The sequence below is a fragment of the Dunckerocampus dactyliophorus genome, chromosome 7, assembly GCF_027744805.1.
Source record: "Dunckerocampus dactyliophorus isolate RoL2022-P2 chromosome 7, RoL_Ddac_1.1, whole genome shotgun sequence".
NCBI lineage: Eukaryota > Metazoa > Chordata > Actinopteri > Syngnathiformes > Syngnathidae > Dunckerocampus > Dunckerocampus dactyliophorus.
The window spans coordinates 7,554,316-7,569,890 of record NC_072825.1 but is presented as its reverse complement, the minus strand read 5'-3'; the positions used below and the strand labels follow the sequence as shown (position 1 = coordinate 7,569,890).

Sequence of the window (15,575 nt, the reverse complement as noted above, 5' to 3'; positions counted from 1 at the left end):
TCTGTTTTGCCATTTTACACCAAAGAGTCAACAGTTTATTATTTCCATGACTTACCAGGGAAATACTTGCTTTGTTTCGTACATCTGATTTTTAAATTTGGATCACATTTGCATGTAGGAGCTAATGGATATAGAAAGAATCTTTTCCTGGGTAAAAGAGCCTCTTATAAAAGCCGTATTAACTATGCTGGCAATCTTTTTAGTAACATTTTAACGTTCTGCAAGTGTAGAAATGAGTTAACCACTGAGTTAAGCGTAAAAAGACGCCCAACATGAAAACAATAAAACACTTTAATGTATGTTAACTTTAATGATGCTATGACAAAGGTGTCCCTCACTTGTGCAATACTATATTTTTTTTTAATAAATATTATTTTTATACAGTATAATATATATTAATTATAATTATTTTATTGATAACAAATAATAGTAATAAATGAATTAAGTCAAAGTTTAATTAAAACTTAATACAAATTAATGAAATAATGAAATTTAATTTTAGAAATTTAATTTTAGAAATGAACTATCAACATCAGTGATGGATGACAAAATGATGAGTCCCACTGCAGAGACGCCTCTCATGCATGTCACTTTTTTAAATTCTTGACTCTAACCAGTGTAAACAGTGCATTGTAAAAACAACAAAACACTCCATTTCAACTGGTGCGTCGACGTTGTTCGTCTTATGATACCGTTTGTTGGGGCTGCCACCTGTTTTGAACAGTCAAATATGACAAAAAGCCTCAAAAATAAGCACTTTTTTTTCTTTACTTGCTGATTTGAGAGGTGCACTTATTACAATTTTGTCCATAAGTCTGGTCCAGCTGATGGGAATCAGTGTGACACAAAAAGCCAAAGGAAAAAGCAAAAAATATAGCCGTTAATAGTAACAGCATTATAATGACATATGTGCTTCTTTACATTGTTTAATGCCTTGCATGTTTTCACTATCTTGCATGATGCCATCCATGATGCAGATCATACATAATTGGCGAAAAGAGCCGCATGTGACTTCAGAGGTGTATTTTACTTATGTGTATGTATATTTATTAAATTCAGCATTGCATGACTCCTGAAGTGACATTCTGCTGTCAAAGGTCAAATAACTATGTTACTTGTCAGGCATTGACCAAATCTCATACAGTATTCACATACATTGGTGTGGAAAAAGTGTTTGCACCCTTCCTGATTTCTTATTGTTTTGCGTGTTTGTCACACTTAAATGTTTCAGGTCATCAAACAAAAAAAAAACAAAAATTCAAACCTACATGGCCAAGTATGAAAAAGTGATTGCCCCCGGCCCCCACTGGGGCCAGCCAACCAAAATTACCTCAAGAGCACAGCAATGACTCATCCAAGCAGGTCACAAAAGACCCCACAACAACATCCAAACAACTGCAGGCCTCACTTGCCTCAGTTAAGGTCCGTGTTCATGACTCCACCATAAGAGAGACACTTGGCTAAAACGGCCTGCATGGCAGAGTTCCAAGACGAAAACCACTGCTGAACAAAATCTCAATTTTGCGAGAAAACATCTCAATGATCCCCAAGACCTTTGGGAAAATACTCTGTGGTCTGATGAGACAAAAGGTGGACTTTTTGGAAGATGTGTGTCCCATGTGGCGTAACAGCGCATTTCAGAAAGAGCATCATACCAACAGTAAAATGTGGTGGTGGTAGTGTGCTGCTTCAGGACCTGGAAGATTTGCTGTGATAAATAGAACCGTGAATTCTGCTGTCTGCCAAAAAATTCTGAAAGAGAATATCCGGCCATCTGTTTGTGACGGCATGACCTTAAAAAGGCGCTTCATGCTGGAAAACCCTCCAATGTGGCTGTGACAAACATGCAAAACAATAAGAAATCAAACACTTTTTTACACCACTATCGGACAATTATAGTCCACAAATATTATGCTATGCTATGTTATGTTATGCTATCTACCGCTATGCTATGTCATGTTGTTATAGCAAGTTATGTTCTGTGATGTTATGCTATGTTTTGCTACTGTAGATTAGAAAATATGTTATTGTAAAAACCATGATATTTTCATTATTAGATGAGCTTTTTTGTTTATGCAAATGCAACAAACCCACTGAAGCGTGAATCCTGACGGTGAACAACAAGACAACGTTGTGTCACTACACTGCACACAGCCACAAGTGATCATTTCACGTAAAGGACCGTTTGATCTTTTTGAGGATATTTTAATACACAACATGGCAACGATTCATGTTTTTATCATCTGCAGCATGGCTGGTAAGTCACCTTTTATTTATTCTTGATTATAATAATTGTTCAATAATGATAATAATAGTTAAAACAATATGGAACGATCACATTTTGTGTTCTTGTTGGTTTGCCTTTGTCATATGTGTGCTTGTTTTTGAAGCGTATTGAATTCTTGCGTCCCGCCCCACTGAAGCACATCTCCCTTGTCTGCCATAATGTATAGTGAGCCATGTATTGTTAGACCAATGCTACAATGACCATATAAGGTCATTTAAAAGTCAGTTACCGTATAATCAGAAAACACGCACATGTACACTAGAACTAGAAAAGGCTCTTTAGTGGCCACGACACCTATTCAAAGTTACACTGTTGGAGAAGCGTGCAATGAAACGAAATCACATGGTATAGTGCATGAATAATAGAATCGTATTTTTACATTATTTTGAAAAATCATTTATAAAACTGATATAACATAAAAAAGAAAAAGTAATTGTTACATTTTCTGAGTGGCTTAGAATATCATATGGCACGCTAATATTTATATTTTTGCATTTTACATACTTCCATTATTATCAGTGTCACTAATTGGCCAGAAGTCACATAGTGGCAAGTTACAATATTTTTTTAATTAAATTTTTTTTACAATTTTAATGAATTAAACAGTTGTAATAAATATATACTGTATATATTTTTCATTGCAGTATATTTATTTCCATTATTTGTAAAGTTTTTTTATATTATGTAATTTATAATACAGATATGTCATTAAAATATATTACATTAAATTATGCAATGGTCATTATTACATTTGCTGATTGGCTGATTTAACACTTTCTAATATTACATCTATAAAAAATAAAACAGAATATGGTTTGAATTATTATCAACTTTACTGGTTGTCTAGAAGTCACGTGGTATTTGTTATAAAGATGTGTCCTTTAGTCCATCCATCCGTCCATTTTCTACCTGTGTACCGCTTCTCCTCTTTAGGGTCGCGGGGGCATGCTGGAGCCTATCCCAGCTGACTTCCCATTATATTTATTGTCCATTATGTTTATATATTTTTAGAATACATTTTATTATACAGATAAATCATTAAAATATATTTACAGAAAAATCAAATGGTACACTATTTTTTGTTTTTGTTTTTTATTTATAAAAATGAAATATAGGATATAATATTTTTGAAATGATTACAACATTACTGTCAACTTCACTTATTGGCAAGAAGTCACATGGTGGCATTTTATAATATATTTATTTTATTTTAATTAGTACAGTTGTAATAAAGATGTATCTTTTATTCCATTATATGTATTTTTCATTATGTTTCTAGTGTATTTTTCAGTGTATTTTATACTACAGATACTATATTTCAGATACATCAAGACGTTATAATAGTGAAGTTCATTATAAGATTTTTTTTTTTTACTAGGGCTGTCAATCAATGAAAGTACTTAATCGTAATTAATCATATTTTGTCCAGTTAACTTATAATTAATGGCAGATAAAAATAAGTTTTAATCTATAGTAAGTAAGGATGTAAATCTCTTTGTGGTAAACGATTTGATGCGCAACTACAATAACTACGTCAAATTTTATGTAACGGGATTGCAATTTTGGAAATGTGGGCCATTGTTTTTTTCAAAAATAACATACAGTTAGGCAGTTTTTGAATGTTTAATGCAACCGGCGATTTGTCCCACGGGTTGACGGTCCTTGAACGCACCTTCTACATTCTCCCGGGCTGCACAGATAGACTACTGTACTGTGTTTTTATCCTTTTTCTCTCACCTCATATTTGCTCCCAAATGCTGATACTATGTGGGAATGCGTAAATGTCAAAGCTGATGACCTTACTGAGCGCTAATGTGCGTATTTGTGGTACACAACCTCTCTGAAAAACAAAGTTATACTGCGGTTCCTCAAACTATGGCGTCGGCCAAGGGCCACACAGGATGTGCGCACGTTAAAAAAACAGTGCCCTTAACTAAATCCATTTTCAGTATTACTGCCTTTTTTTGCTGATTGTCTGGGAGAAATGGCACGGTTGTTCAGCTCACTCCATCATTCAGTGGAGGGTTTCCAAACTGAGGGTCAGGTGCCAAAAAGGGTCACGGGATTTTGTGAAATGTCGTAAGCTGTTTCACTGATCTATCTAGTGAATGGATGAACAAAATATAGTGCGCTTGTGCCTGTGTAGTGGTCTTTGCCAGTGGGGAGGTGACCTTGGAGGCGGACAGGCCTTGGCTGAGGGTCAAGCTCTTTCACACGGCCGTCCTAGAGTGCTGCTACAGGTCCGACAAGGACTCCGTCCAAACCACCTGGCTGAGGCACGACGGCACCACGGGCCCGCATCCGGTGAACGTGTCAGACCTGGTGACCGTGGGGAACAAAATCCACTCCAGCGTGACCTGCGGCACCCTGAAACTGGCCTCGGCCCGGCTCAGCGACAGCGGGCTGTACCGCTGTTGGCTCAATGGCGCTGACGTCTTAACGCACGGCACCTACCTCCAGGTCTATGGTAAGCCGGCGTGCAAAACAAACAAGTCTAAGCGGCGCTAACGCCTCATAAGACATAAATCTTGTTAAAGTCATGCTATGGAGGAGTGGCGGTGGCAGCTCATTGAACTCATGTGTTGTCCAGACTGGTGCTTTCCTTTCACAGACTGATCAACACAGGAGTGACTCTTTTCTATCCTAACCTAATTGAGTGCAGATGTGAAACAAGCAATAAAACTGCTGAGGGGATTATGCATGCGATAAGCCTTACATAACTAGCAATTGTTCATTCATTGCTGTGGTATTATGGACCTTGGTCTAAATCGTTGCATTATGAAGCAATCTGGCAACAAATCTCAAAGTACTGAACGTCTCTCGGAGTCTTGAAACTGCACTTTTACCAAGTTTTTTTGATTTGTGCGTCTTATAGAGCCGCTGGAGAAGACAATTAACCTTAGCGAAAAGACCAAAAACGACATCCTGATCGCAGAGGGACTGTTGCTCTTTCTGTGCATCCTGGTGCCTTCAGTCACACTCCTCCTCAAGGTCAGAGGACTGCTTTTTTGGTACAAATTGAATGTGAAGTCATGGATAAATTCCAGAATTTATCAATATGAGTCAACATGCTCTGCACAGGGGCTATTTGCGGGTTGAATCTTGTTGTTTTTTATAAGCCTGCAAGCATAATCTACAATTAAAATGAATACATTTTGAAGAATACGGGCAACACTGAAAATAACAATGGTATTTTTGTTTTATTTTTTGTATTTAATATGAGAATACTAAAATTCATAACCAATAATATTAACATTAAGAATAATTTCTATCTGTATTTTTGATTGATAATGACAATTAAAAACAACAAAAATGAAATCAAATGAAAATAGAAAGATATTAAAATTTAAAAAAATGCATGAATATAACTTAATATTTGTATTTTTATAAAACATAAATAAACAAAAATAATTAAATTTAAATTCAATTAAAATATTAATCTAAATGAAAAATGACAAGAAATTATGTTAATTAAATTCTTTGTATTTTTATTAATGAGAATTTTAAAAAATTACAAAAATAAAATCAAAAGAAAATAGAAAAAATGAAAACAAAAAATTGCATGAAAATTACATAGTTGTATTTTTATGAAGAAAATAATAAACAAAAATGTAATGAAATTAAAATATAAATAAAATATGAGAATGAAAATAACATACTGTACCTGTAGTTTTTATTTGTGTTATTAGGAAAATAATAAGCAGTAAAAAGGTGAAATTAAAAAAAAGACAATGAAAACGTATTTGTACTTTCATTTATATTTCAAAGAAAATAAGTAATAATGTCTCTAAACTTTTGACTCTGCTTACTGCATTGATTGCATTAGCACATCTTACCTACACTGGGACTGCGTTCAGCATGTTTTAAATGAAGAATCTCAACGTGACTTCTCCTTATGTCAGTCAAAGAAACTCCATGCGCTGCAGAAGACAACGGCAAAGAGAGAAGTGGAGAACATCTATCAGGTGGGGATTTTTTGATACAATACGGAATGCACGTGCAGAATACGACTTTTGTGCAGAAGCCAACATCAGGTGGAAAATAATTTGTAAGAAACCACAACGAGTCATACCTCAAGTCAAAGGTCGTGATGAGGGCTGCCCGCATTTGTAATCGTCGTGTCGATACGACATTACGGATTAGCTCATTAAACTTCTATCTAAAGTTCGAAACACAGTATCTGCTTTTGTCTTGGTCTACAGCAGGGGTGTCCAAAGTGCGGCCCGCAGCTGTGATTTTATCGGCCCGCAGCACAGTCTAAAAATGTAATTTAACAAGGAAACTAATAAAAAAAAAAAAAACAGCAGCAAAAATGGGAAAATCAATCAAAAGTCAAAATATTAAAAGAAGAGTTGGAATCTAGCAAGGAAAAAAAAAACATAATTTCACAAGAATAAAGTAATAGTATGAGGAAAAATGTCATTTTAGTAGCATGAAGTTGAAATATTGAAGAAAAAAGTTAGATTTTTTTTTTTAAGCCAAAAACAATGACTAAAGTTCTGATTTTTGGAAAATTAGGTTGAGGGAAAATTTATAACATAGAAATAAAGTAAAAATATAAGAAAGAAAGTTTAAATATTTGGAAAATTATAGAGAAAAAATCCACAGCAGAAATGTGACCAGACTAAATTCAAAATATTAAGAGAAAAAAATGATTTCTAATGAGAAAAAAGTTGTAAAATGAGGAAAAATATCATTTTGGTAACGCTGTTGAAATAAAGAAAAAATACCTTATTGTGGAAATGGAAAAAAAAACAACTGTAATTCTATGACAATAAAGTCAAAATATTAAGAAAAAAGTCATAAACGAATGAAGAACAAAAGTTGCAAGTTTACAAGAATAAACTCGTATTACACGTCATTTTTAGTAGCATTTCACCCATATTACAAAGGTGAAATGCAGTTTTTTCTTGAGCTACATTTAACTTCTTAGCATATCTCTATGTGTTGGTTTACTAAATATCAAAGTGGCCCTTGCAGGAAAAAGTTTGGACACCCCTGTTCTACAGTATCTGCAACAGTTGTTTTTCTAATGTCACGCTTACAAACTGGCACGAAAAAACACATCATATTCACCATATACGTTCTTTCTTTTATCAGAGCTTTTAGCCAGTCAAAAAACAAAGGTAAGGGTCAAAGGTCAATACCCGAGCAATGTCAAACATGTCCATGAGGTCTGAAATGTATTCCGAGCAAACCACATCAAGTTATATCTCAAATTAAAGGCCGTGATGAAAGGTTTTCAGATCTGAAACAATTTAGTTGTGTTGATGCAAAAAGTATTGATGCAATTATAAAAACAATGATCAAAATGTAAAAAATCTACACTTATTGAAATACTAATTTCAGTACTTTGGTTGAATAGCTTTTAGCAGGTCAAAGGAATAAGACCAAACATTAATTTAACCTAAAATTTTTAGATCTGGGCTCATTTTCTCAACGTGTACTTTGTCTTTGCAGTGACAACTTATATTGCCTATCCTCTCTTAACTTTTTCATCCCCAGGGCCTCAATCTGGATGACTGTTGCGCAATGTACGATCAGATCGATCGCTCCAATGTAGGAGCGGGCCCCTACCAGGATGTGCTCAACAATGTGGCAGAGGAAGTCGAGCTGGAGAACCCTTAAATGGAAAGGAAGAGACAAAAACAAGAGGGGATTAAGAAAATGTGTTTATTGTTGTGGTTAAATTAAGTGCCTGCATATCACGTAGATGCTTTAATGCATACATATGTTTTGCTATCATTTAAGTGGGAGATCCCGGTTGCCTTCAACCAATGCATTTTAGTAATCAATTTGTCAATAACGTCCATACTGTATGTCTGGCTGCTCTCTATCACAAAGTGAGCCATCTGTAAAATACGTGCAGAATGTTTAGAACATATGCCTTTCAATAAATAACAGACAACGACCTTTCTTGACTCATACTGCCACGGTCATAGTACTCAGAGTACATCTACCATTTCGCATTGAACGCAGTTCTTTGTCCAACCCACAGTATGTTGTGATTGGCTTCTACGGCCTCGACACTCTCCCCCATTGGCTACCGTACCCGCTATGGGCGGTGCTTGGGCTCAGCTAGGCAGGTATGTTCACTAGGAAACTTGAGCGTAAACAAATGTGGGCGAACATGGCGTCGAGCAAGAAGGGCGGCGGGAGCGCCAGATTTGACAAAGGTGTTAACGGGAGACGCTCGTCCAAACAAAAAGAGGCTCCAGTGGGTGAGTCGTGAGCTCATGTGTGTGTCGCCGTTTTTTGGTCTTTCTGTATGACGTCTACTCTTAGTTGCAGCTGTCATCCCCTCTTTCCGTCCAGCGCCTCCTTGCTAGCTTGGCGGAGCAGCTAACAACACAGGCAGGCTTTAAGCTGCCCCGTTAGCCGCTTAGCTCCAGACATCAAAACTGTTGTAATGTTAGCCTATTCTCTCACAGGAATGCTTTAATGTTATGAATTATGTGAGGCAAGAGGCTCTCTTTTCCCTCCATGCTAATGACATCCCATCACACTGTCCAATTAGTTGCTAGATAGAATAGTCACTCAGGATTTTATGCGCAACCTTTAAACGTTTTTGTCCCTGCTTTCAGCCACCGACACTGACAGGAGTCACCTGAGCAGGTACATCACTATTATTCCTATTTAGAAAATTAAAAATAGACTTAAGATTCATGTGGGTTGTGCGAATGTGTACATTGTTAGTCATAGTGATGTTGGTCTGTGGTACATACTGTAGATATGTGTGACGTCAAGGCAGAGAGACGGGATGTGCGTCGTAAACAGTACACTCATTGATTTCATTCTAGTCCATGTGATTAAGTAGGACTATGCATTTTTATATGTTGACTCAAATGCAAGTCTCAGGCGGGAGGCACATGTGAGTCATTTGTTCCAGGTGGCAGCACAGCCAAATAGTAATTATAAAAGTGTAAAAGTAAGTCAGCAGCGTTATTGTACAGTTGTTTATTCACCCTTAATGATATGAATTACCACATTATTCATTGGAAAGTCATCTGTTCCACGGTCACACTATCAGCATAATAAGCTACACTGAGAAAGAACGTCGGTTGTTAGTTAACTACTACTAATTTATTATGCCTTCTAAGCGACAGTGCGCCAAAGAAAACATGTCAGAGAGACGAAACATGCCCACAATATTGGTCGTGCTTTTGATCCCAACCACTCAACTGTTGTGACCATCATTCAGGATAGAGATTATTCAATGCTAATCAGTGCTAGAGGGGTCATGGATTCCGTGCGCTTGTTACAAGGAGATCTGGGAGGCTATCCTTCCAGACTATCCTGTGACAATATTTTAAGAAGGTAGAAAGACCTGCAAGTCAACCACAGGGATAAAAGTAAGAAGTTGTTCTCTTTTTATTACCGTTTCATTTAATTCTTGTATTTAGTGTTTTTATTACATTATTTTATTTTTTCTTCATGTGTTCTCTATACAGTGTGAGTGAGTTAATTTAGGTGTAAGTTCTGACTCAATTGTTTGTAACCCCAGGACTACTTGTACATTGTACTGAGCAGCTCGGACAGAGGCACATGTACGGCTCTCCCGTGTCGCAGCAACTTCAAACACTCCAAAAATACATAGAGTGGACCCCAAAGGCCTTGGAATGCTAGTTGTCCTTTGATCTGTTCTGTTTCGAAACATGCTCCTCGTTGAATATGAATTAATCTCTTCCGGGGGCAAGCTGCCGTCATCAGGAAGTAAATTAAAGAATTAAGAAAATAAAATGACGTCTTGCGTAACAGGCATGTGGTGTTTAAGGAAGTGGTGAAAGGGGGGGATTGCTGAATATGAGTCATGCATTGTGCTTTTTAACATTCTTTAAAGTAATAGAAGTAATCAAAGGTTGAAAAATGCAAAACATGCAGTGGGAGATTAATTATTGCATGTGCCTGGCAGGTGGGTGTCTTCGAGGGGTGTCACAATATCTCGCAAGATAAAAACGTGACAAGATTTCTTGTTCAGAAAAAAAATGTCTTGTGGGCACTAGGTTTGGGATGCTAATAAACACATTAATCATTCAATGAACTCGATAATTTTGCCAGACTCAAGATACTGCCAGATGCATGCGTGTCTGTTTTCCACTTCTCATGCTTCCAAAAAGGCAGGAAGAGGGTTCACTCTGTGCATTGCTTTCAGCACCTTGGAGCGTTTGTTCCCCAGAACGACCGCACGAACAGAGTGAGCCCTTTTGTCAGTCATACCGTCTGTTTGTCTCGGTGGGTGGAGACAGTGCCAGTAGCATACTAACAGAGTGCAGAAGACTATAACATAGAAATCACATTAGTAGACTGGAATATATAAATATATTTTTTCATTGTTCTTTCTTAAAAGTAAAATCTTGTCTCATCTCGACCTCGTAGACCCAATCTGAACAGAGTGTGTCGTGACACCTGTAGTGTCTTCACATCAAGACTGAATTAAATTCCTTTTTTAATTATTATTGATGTCAGTTTACCTATATTTTACTGAACAGCCAGGACAGACGTCGCAGCGACTTCCATTCTGGTTCTATGGTTGCTACACTCCATATTTTCTGCTGTCGGTGTAATGTCCATGTGTTTCAGTACTTTTGTCCATCAACATTCATGTGTTCTCTCTCATGTAAATGCTGTATTAGACCCTGCACACAACATTATTTATCACCCATTTGGATGATCTTGTCTTTAGGGACAGCCACTTAGTGTCTTGACTGTGTTGCTTACGTTAGAGTCATGATCTTTTATTGAGATTCGACGTAAAACTGATACTTTTTGCTCTAAATAAATCTGCTTTTATTGTTGTTGTTTGTTTTACAAACCCGGTTCTTGTTTTTGACTGCTACACACTTTGTAATCGTCTAATTGTATTGTATTCCGCTGCTACTGTGCCCCTGATGCAATGCTGTTAAATGCCCCCCTCCCCCGTCAAAAGCATTATAAAGTTGTGTGTAACTGTGTTGTTGGAGTGTGTGCATACGGCCATTGTTGCGTGTTTCCTGTTGTTCAGGTTGGACTTATGTGTGCATGTCTGGGACAGGGGTCACTGCTTTTTGTCTCTGCTGTACACTCTTCCTCTTGCCTATGCAACACTCAACCTTGGCTATTTTTAAAGCTGTCTCTGCCCCCGACTCCCACCCCCCCAGATCCACCACCTATGGTTGTAACGCTCGCAGAGGATCAGGTGTCTGGAAAGCCTCATACACGTTTTGGGTGCATGGGGACAGAAACGGAGGTCAAAAGGAGGAGTTGTTGGTTTTCATGTTGACCAATCACTAACAAATAGCATGTTGAGATTTTTGTAATTGATTCATGAGGCAGAAGTATGTGTGTACCATTTTTTGATGCTACCCTCCTGCTGCGCAATAAAGTACAGTTCTATGGTTACACTTTTCAGTGCCATCACTGGTAGCTTTCTGTGGCAACGTCACAAAAAACGCACAGGTTAAATCTTTATATCGGGGTGTCCAAACTTTGTCTATAAGCTTTTTGAAGTAAACTTTGGCATTTCAGCTTTTCAACTGTCACGCTTACAAACTCCGGTTTTCGTCATTAAGTCTATCCAAAAGGTCAGGCGAAAACCAAAACGTACGAAAACCGAGGCAATTTTTCCAAATCCAATTAATCTGTTCCAGACATCCAAAAATATTAACAAAAAATAAATTTAATAGAAAATAATTATTGTTTTACAAAAAACTTTCTTTGGTCCCATGGTGCAGGCACTCACGCCCACTAAAAAATGCACAGACAGAGAGTCAACTTGGGTACTGGATTTTGCAGAATGATACAGTACAGTGCAAATGGACTAGTTTGTTAGGTGCAATATGGTATGAAAATTGAGACAGCGTGCGAAAACAGGCAAATTTTTTGCCAAAATTTTCTAAGAAAACCGAGTCATATGAAAACCTGGGGTGTACAGTATGTAAACCGAGGTTTGACTGTACGCCCTTGACTGAAGTTTGATTTGTGATTTTTTTTTTTTTTATTTTATGTTTAGAATGTGTCAAAAAAAAACCAAAAAAACGTAGGGCAAAAGTGACCCTGGCCCACACTTCGGGCACTGCTGCTGTACATGCTCACGGAGCTGAAGTCTTTGGCGACGTCATGGATGATGATAGAGGTGTATGTTTCTGGCAGCATTTGGTTCATCAAATTGTACGACATTAAAAGTTTTAATAATGTGCCATCACATGTGCTGTATAAAGAAAATAACCAGGCTAGGCTTTGTAAGACATAATGAAATTAGGATAAGGATAATGCTGCTCTTATAATCGCTAAATAGAGTTTGTATTCTAATATTCACCTGCGTTTTTACTTATTGAGAGAAAAAAATAGGCCTAATAAACAAACTCACCAGCTGGCACTGAAACAGAGCTGTCACTTTTAGTTTACAGCAGAACTGGAAGTTTTTCCTCTTGTGTGTGTTTTTGTGCATGCACGTACCTCTTTAAGTGGGTGAAGGTTCATGCCTTCAGCCTGGATTCACACTGTAAACTGAACTTTTCTATTTGTCCACACTTGGCCCCTGGTCTTCCTCACAAACATAACAAATATCACCTATGCTTGTTTTGTTTTCTCGTTGTTGCAGCGTGCGGTGATGAACTGTCAGTCATTCAAAAGAATGCGTTATGTTTCACTCTACCCTCCAGGTACCGTACCGCTGTGGTGTGGTACCAAAACATAGGAATTTTTTTTGGTATCTCCCCGCCTAAAAACTGTAAATTCAAAGGACTGCAGTGGTGTTTCCAAACCTTTACAACTTTTTAACTTCCGGTCCGATACCGATATTACAGCATTGAATATGGGCCGATACCAACATCAATCTGATATAATCACGAATCATACTTACTTTTATTACTTACTTTGTTGTATGGAATGTTACTAAAGGCTTGATCGAGTGTTTTTACTCAAACAGAGAACAATAATCAGCAACAGTAGGTATGAGGAAAAACTGACCTATTTACTTCCTTACACGTGTGGGGTATAGTTTTATCCATAATGTAGTGGCTAGGCATAATATAGCGAGGTTCAATTACACCCGACTTTACTCACCACCGACAGGGGCTGGTAGTCTTTTCTGTTACAGCGAATGACTTCTTGTTGTCTCGTGGGAGTTTCTCAGGCTTTGCAAATGTGTCAATCAGCGGCGGATGTTTCAGCCTCGGTGCCCTAGAACTGTGCGATGAGTTTGGTTGTATTAAACTTTTCCGGTGCAGTGCCACCATGGGAAACTAGTGCATGACAAGTGTTGCACACAGCTGCAACATCTTTTTCGGACTTTAATAAAATCGTCCTATTGCATGCTAAACACGTTAGCACACGTTGTCGTGATCACGTGGGCTCTGTCTGTGGCCGCTGCTTGATGACATGCGGGTGTGGAGTGCTCGTATTGGAGTGCCTATAAAAGAGATATAGATGCAGGCCGATATAATCCGATACTCGTTTTATTGCTGATATCGGCCCCATATCAGACATCAATGTTGGATCGAGACGCCCCTAACCTTTTAGTAACAAAGATTTCAAACTTGCCATGACTTACTCTGTTCGTTGAATGGCAACAGGTGGATTCACATATTACTTGTGTATCTTTTCCCATCTAGTGGAAGAAAAGTTAATTGTTCTGCCTATCACTATGCATCACGGACATTGATAGATGAACAAAGATTCATTATTTGTACTTAGGCTTGTACTTTGAAACGATGAAAAGTTGATAATTTTGCCGCCTTGATAAATTGACATTTGCATATATGCCTGTTTGTTTTCATCGATGACAAGAGGGTTCACTCTGCATGTGTCTGTGCACATTGGTTCTATAGTGGAATGAACAAAGAGAGTGAACCGTCTTCTCATTCAGCCTCTTTGTGGAGGCGGGGCTACTAGTGAGTGTATAAACAGACACAGTGCTAGCAGTTAGCGAGCAAACGCACAAAAGCCATGGTTTCCAAGCCGGATGCCACAGCCGGATGCAGAGCCTTCTTCCTGACAGTCAACATTTACTGAGACGTTTGATCTGCAAAGTAAATATAAGAACGAAAGAGCCCAAAATGGTGCGCGCTCACGGACAGTGTTGCTCATTACATTGCAAAAGAAATGCATCCTTTCAATACAGTTGAAAAGCCAACATTTGGAGTACAAATTGCCTGGGAGAATGTACAGTACATGTCACAAACAGCACTTGTTGAAGGGCATCAAAAACACTGCTTTTTATTCCGCCAACACACATAACACTACACAACCGTGTGTGTGTTTTTTTTTTATTGGAGTGTTTTTTTTCTTAATAGAGGTCTATTTTTTTATTGTTTTTGGTTATTATTGAGAAGTGCAATTTTTGCTCAAAGAGACTGAGTCTATTTTATTATTGATTTTTTGTCTTTTTTTTGGTTTATGTTGTTTGTTTGTTTAATTTATTTAAAAGCTCTTGCCGATACGCATTTTTTGGTTTTTGATCCGATCCAATTTGTTGTAAATAATATCGATTATCGACAATAATTTGTAGAACAATTAATTAAAAATGTGTTATCGTGACAGTGACAGGCCTATTTGTAGTAAATAAATGCACATTTCCAGACCAATTTACTGAAATTGGATAATTTCCTGTGGCACAGTGCTTAGGAATCACTGCTCTAAATGACCATTTAATGGCTATGAAATGTCATATCTGAAGGTGTTTCTTTGTGGTGAAGGATGACTGAATGGAGAACAGAGGGCACAATGTGAGGGAAAACAAGCGGATTGTTTTTATGGCCTCTTCACTGGCTTGTCCTCCCACCCCCAAAACAATGTCATCTGCCAATTGGGTTTAATGTCAAAGGGAGTCACGTGCGGCGAGCTACCAATGACGAATGTGTCTGAGATCTTTGGTCCAGGCAACTTTTAAAAGCAGCATTGGGGACAGAGCTGAGAAGACACGTACGAAGAGAGCTCATTGTCTTTGGGAATTTTCTGACAAGTCGACTCGCATACGAAGGGAGTGCAGACCAGGAAAGCCTCCCCCATCCATCCTTTCTATCTCTTCCCTGTGGGCCATCCCTTCCTCGTGTGTGTCTCGCTTGCTCGCTCTCATTCACTCATTCTCTGTTTCTCCTCCACGCTCACAAGAGAGGACACAGACAAGGACAGAAGCTTGAATCCGGATGCTGGTAAACATTTGTTTTTTTTTTTTTTTTTTTTTAATGCTTCTAGTGTCACAGTGTTAGTATGCTACGCTAAATGGCCACACTAATTGGAGCATTGAAGTCCTTAAATGTGTGTAATATGGTTTTATAGGACTGTATAACACTGGCTGTCATTCATTTTT

The 15,575-nt window shown here is 37.8% G+C and overlaps 2 protein-coding genes across 12 annotated transcripts in view; both read left to right on the top strand.

Annotated features, from left to right (window-relative positions):
* Positions 1–178: 178 nt before the first annotated feature.
* Positions 179–7,886, top strand: cd79a (CD79a molecule, immunoglobulin-associated alpha). Of its 4 annotated transcripts, XR_008571934.1 has the most exons (5): positions 179–2,257; positions 4,434–4,754; positions 5,163–5,278; positions 6,114–6,252; positions 7,793–7,886. XR_008571934.1 is itself a non-coding variant. In XM_054780826.1 (4 exons), exons 1-4 carry the CDS (start codon positions 2,218–2,220, stop codon positions 6,265–6,267), a joined length of 555 nt encoding a protein of 184 aa, XP_054636801.1. In that variant the 5' UTR covers positions 179–2,217; the 3' UTR covers positions 6,268–6,709. The 4 variants fall into 4 exon arrangements, 3 of the variants coding, with proteins under 3 accessions (XP_054636801.1, XP_054636802.1, XP_054636800.1); XM_054780826.1 differs by lacking the exon at positions 7,793–7,886 and having other exon boundaries at positions 6,190–6,709; XM_054780827.1 differs by lacking the exon at positions 7,793–7,886 and having other exon boundaries at positions 6,114–6,709.
* Positions 7,887–7,938: 52 nt separating this feature from the next.
* Positions 7,939–15,575, top strand: part of lipeb (lipase, hormone-sensitive b) — a 37,808-nt gene continuing 30,171 nt past the window's right edge. The window contains exons 1-3 of one of the 8 annotated variants that reach the window (XM_054780816.1): positions 7,939–8,508; positions 8,872–8,902; positions 15,377–15,417. In XM_054780816.1, the coding sequence (XP_054636791.1) occupies positions 8,376–8,508; positions 8,872–8,902; positions 15,377–15,417 (205 nt within the window). In that variant the 5' untranslated portion in view covers positions 7,939–8,375. The other 7 variants (XM_054780821.1, XM_054780818.1, XM_054780822.1 and 4 more) reach the window with 7 other exon arrangements.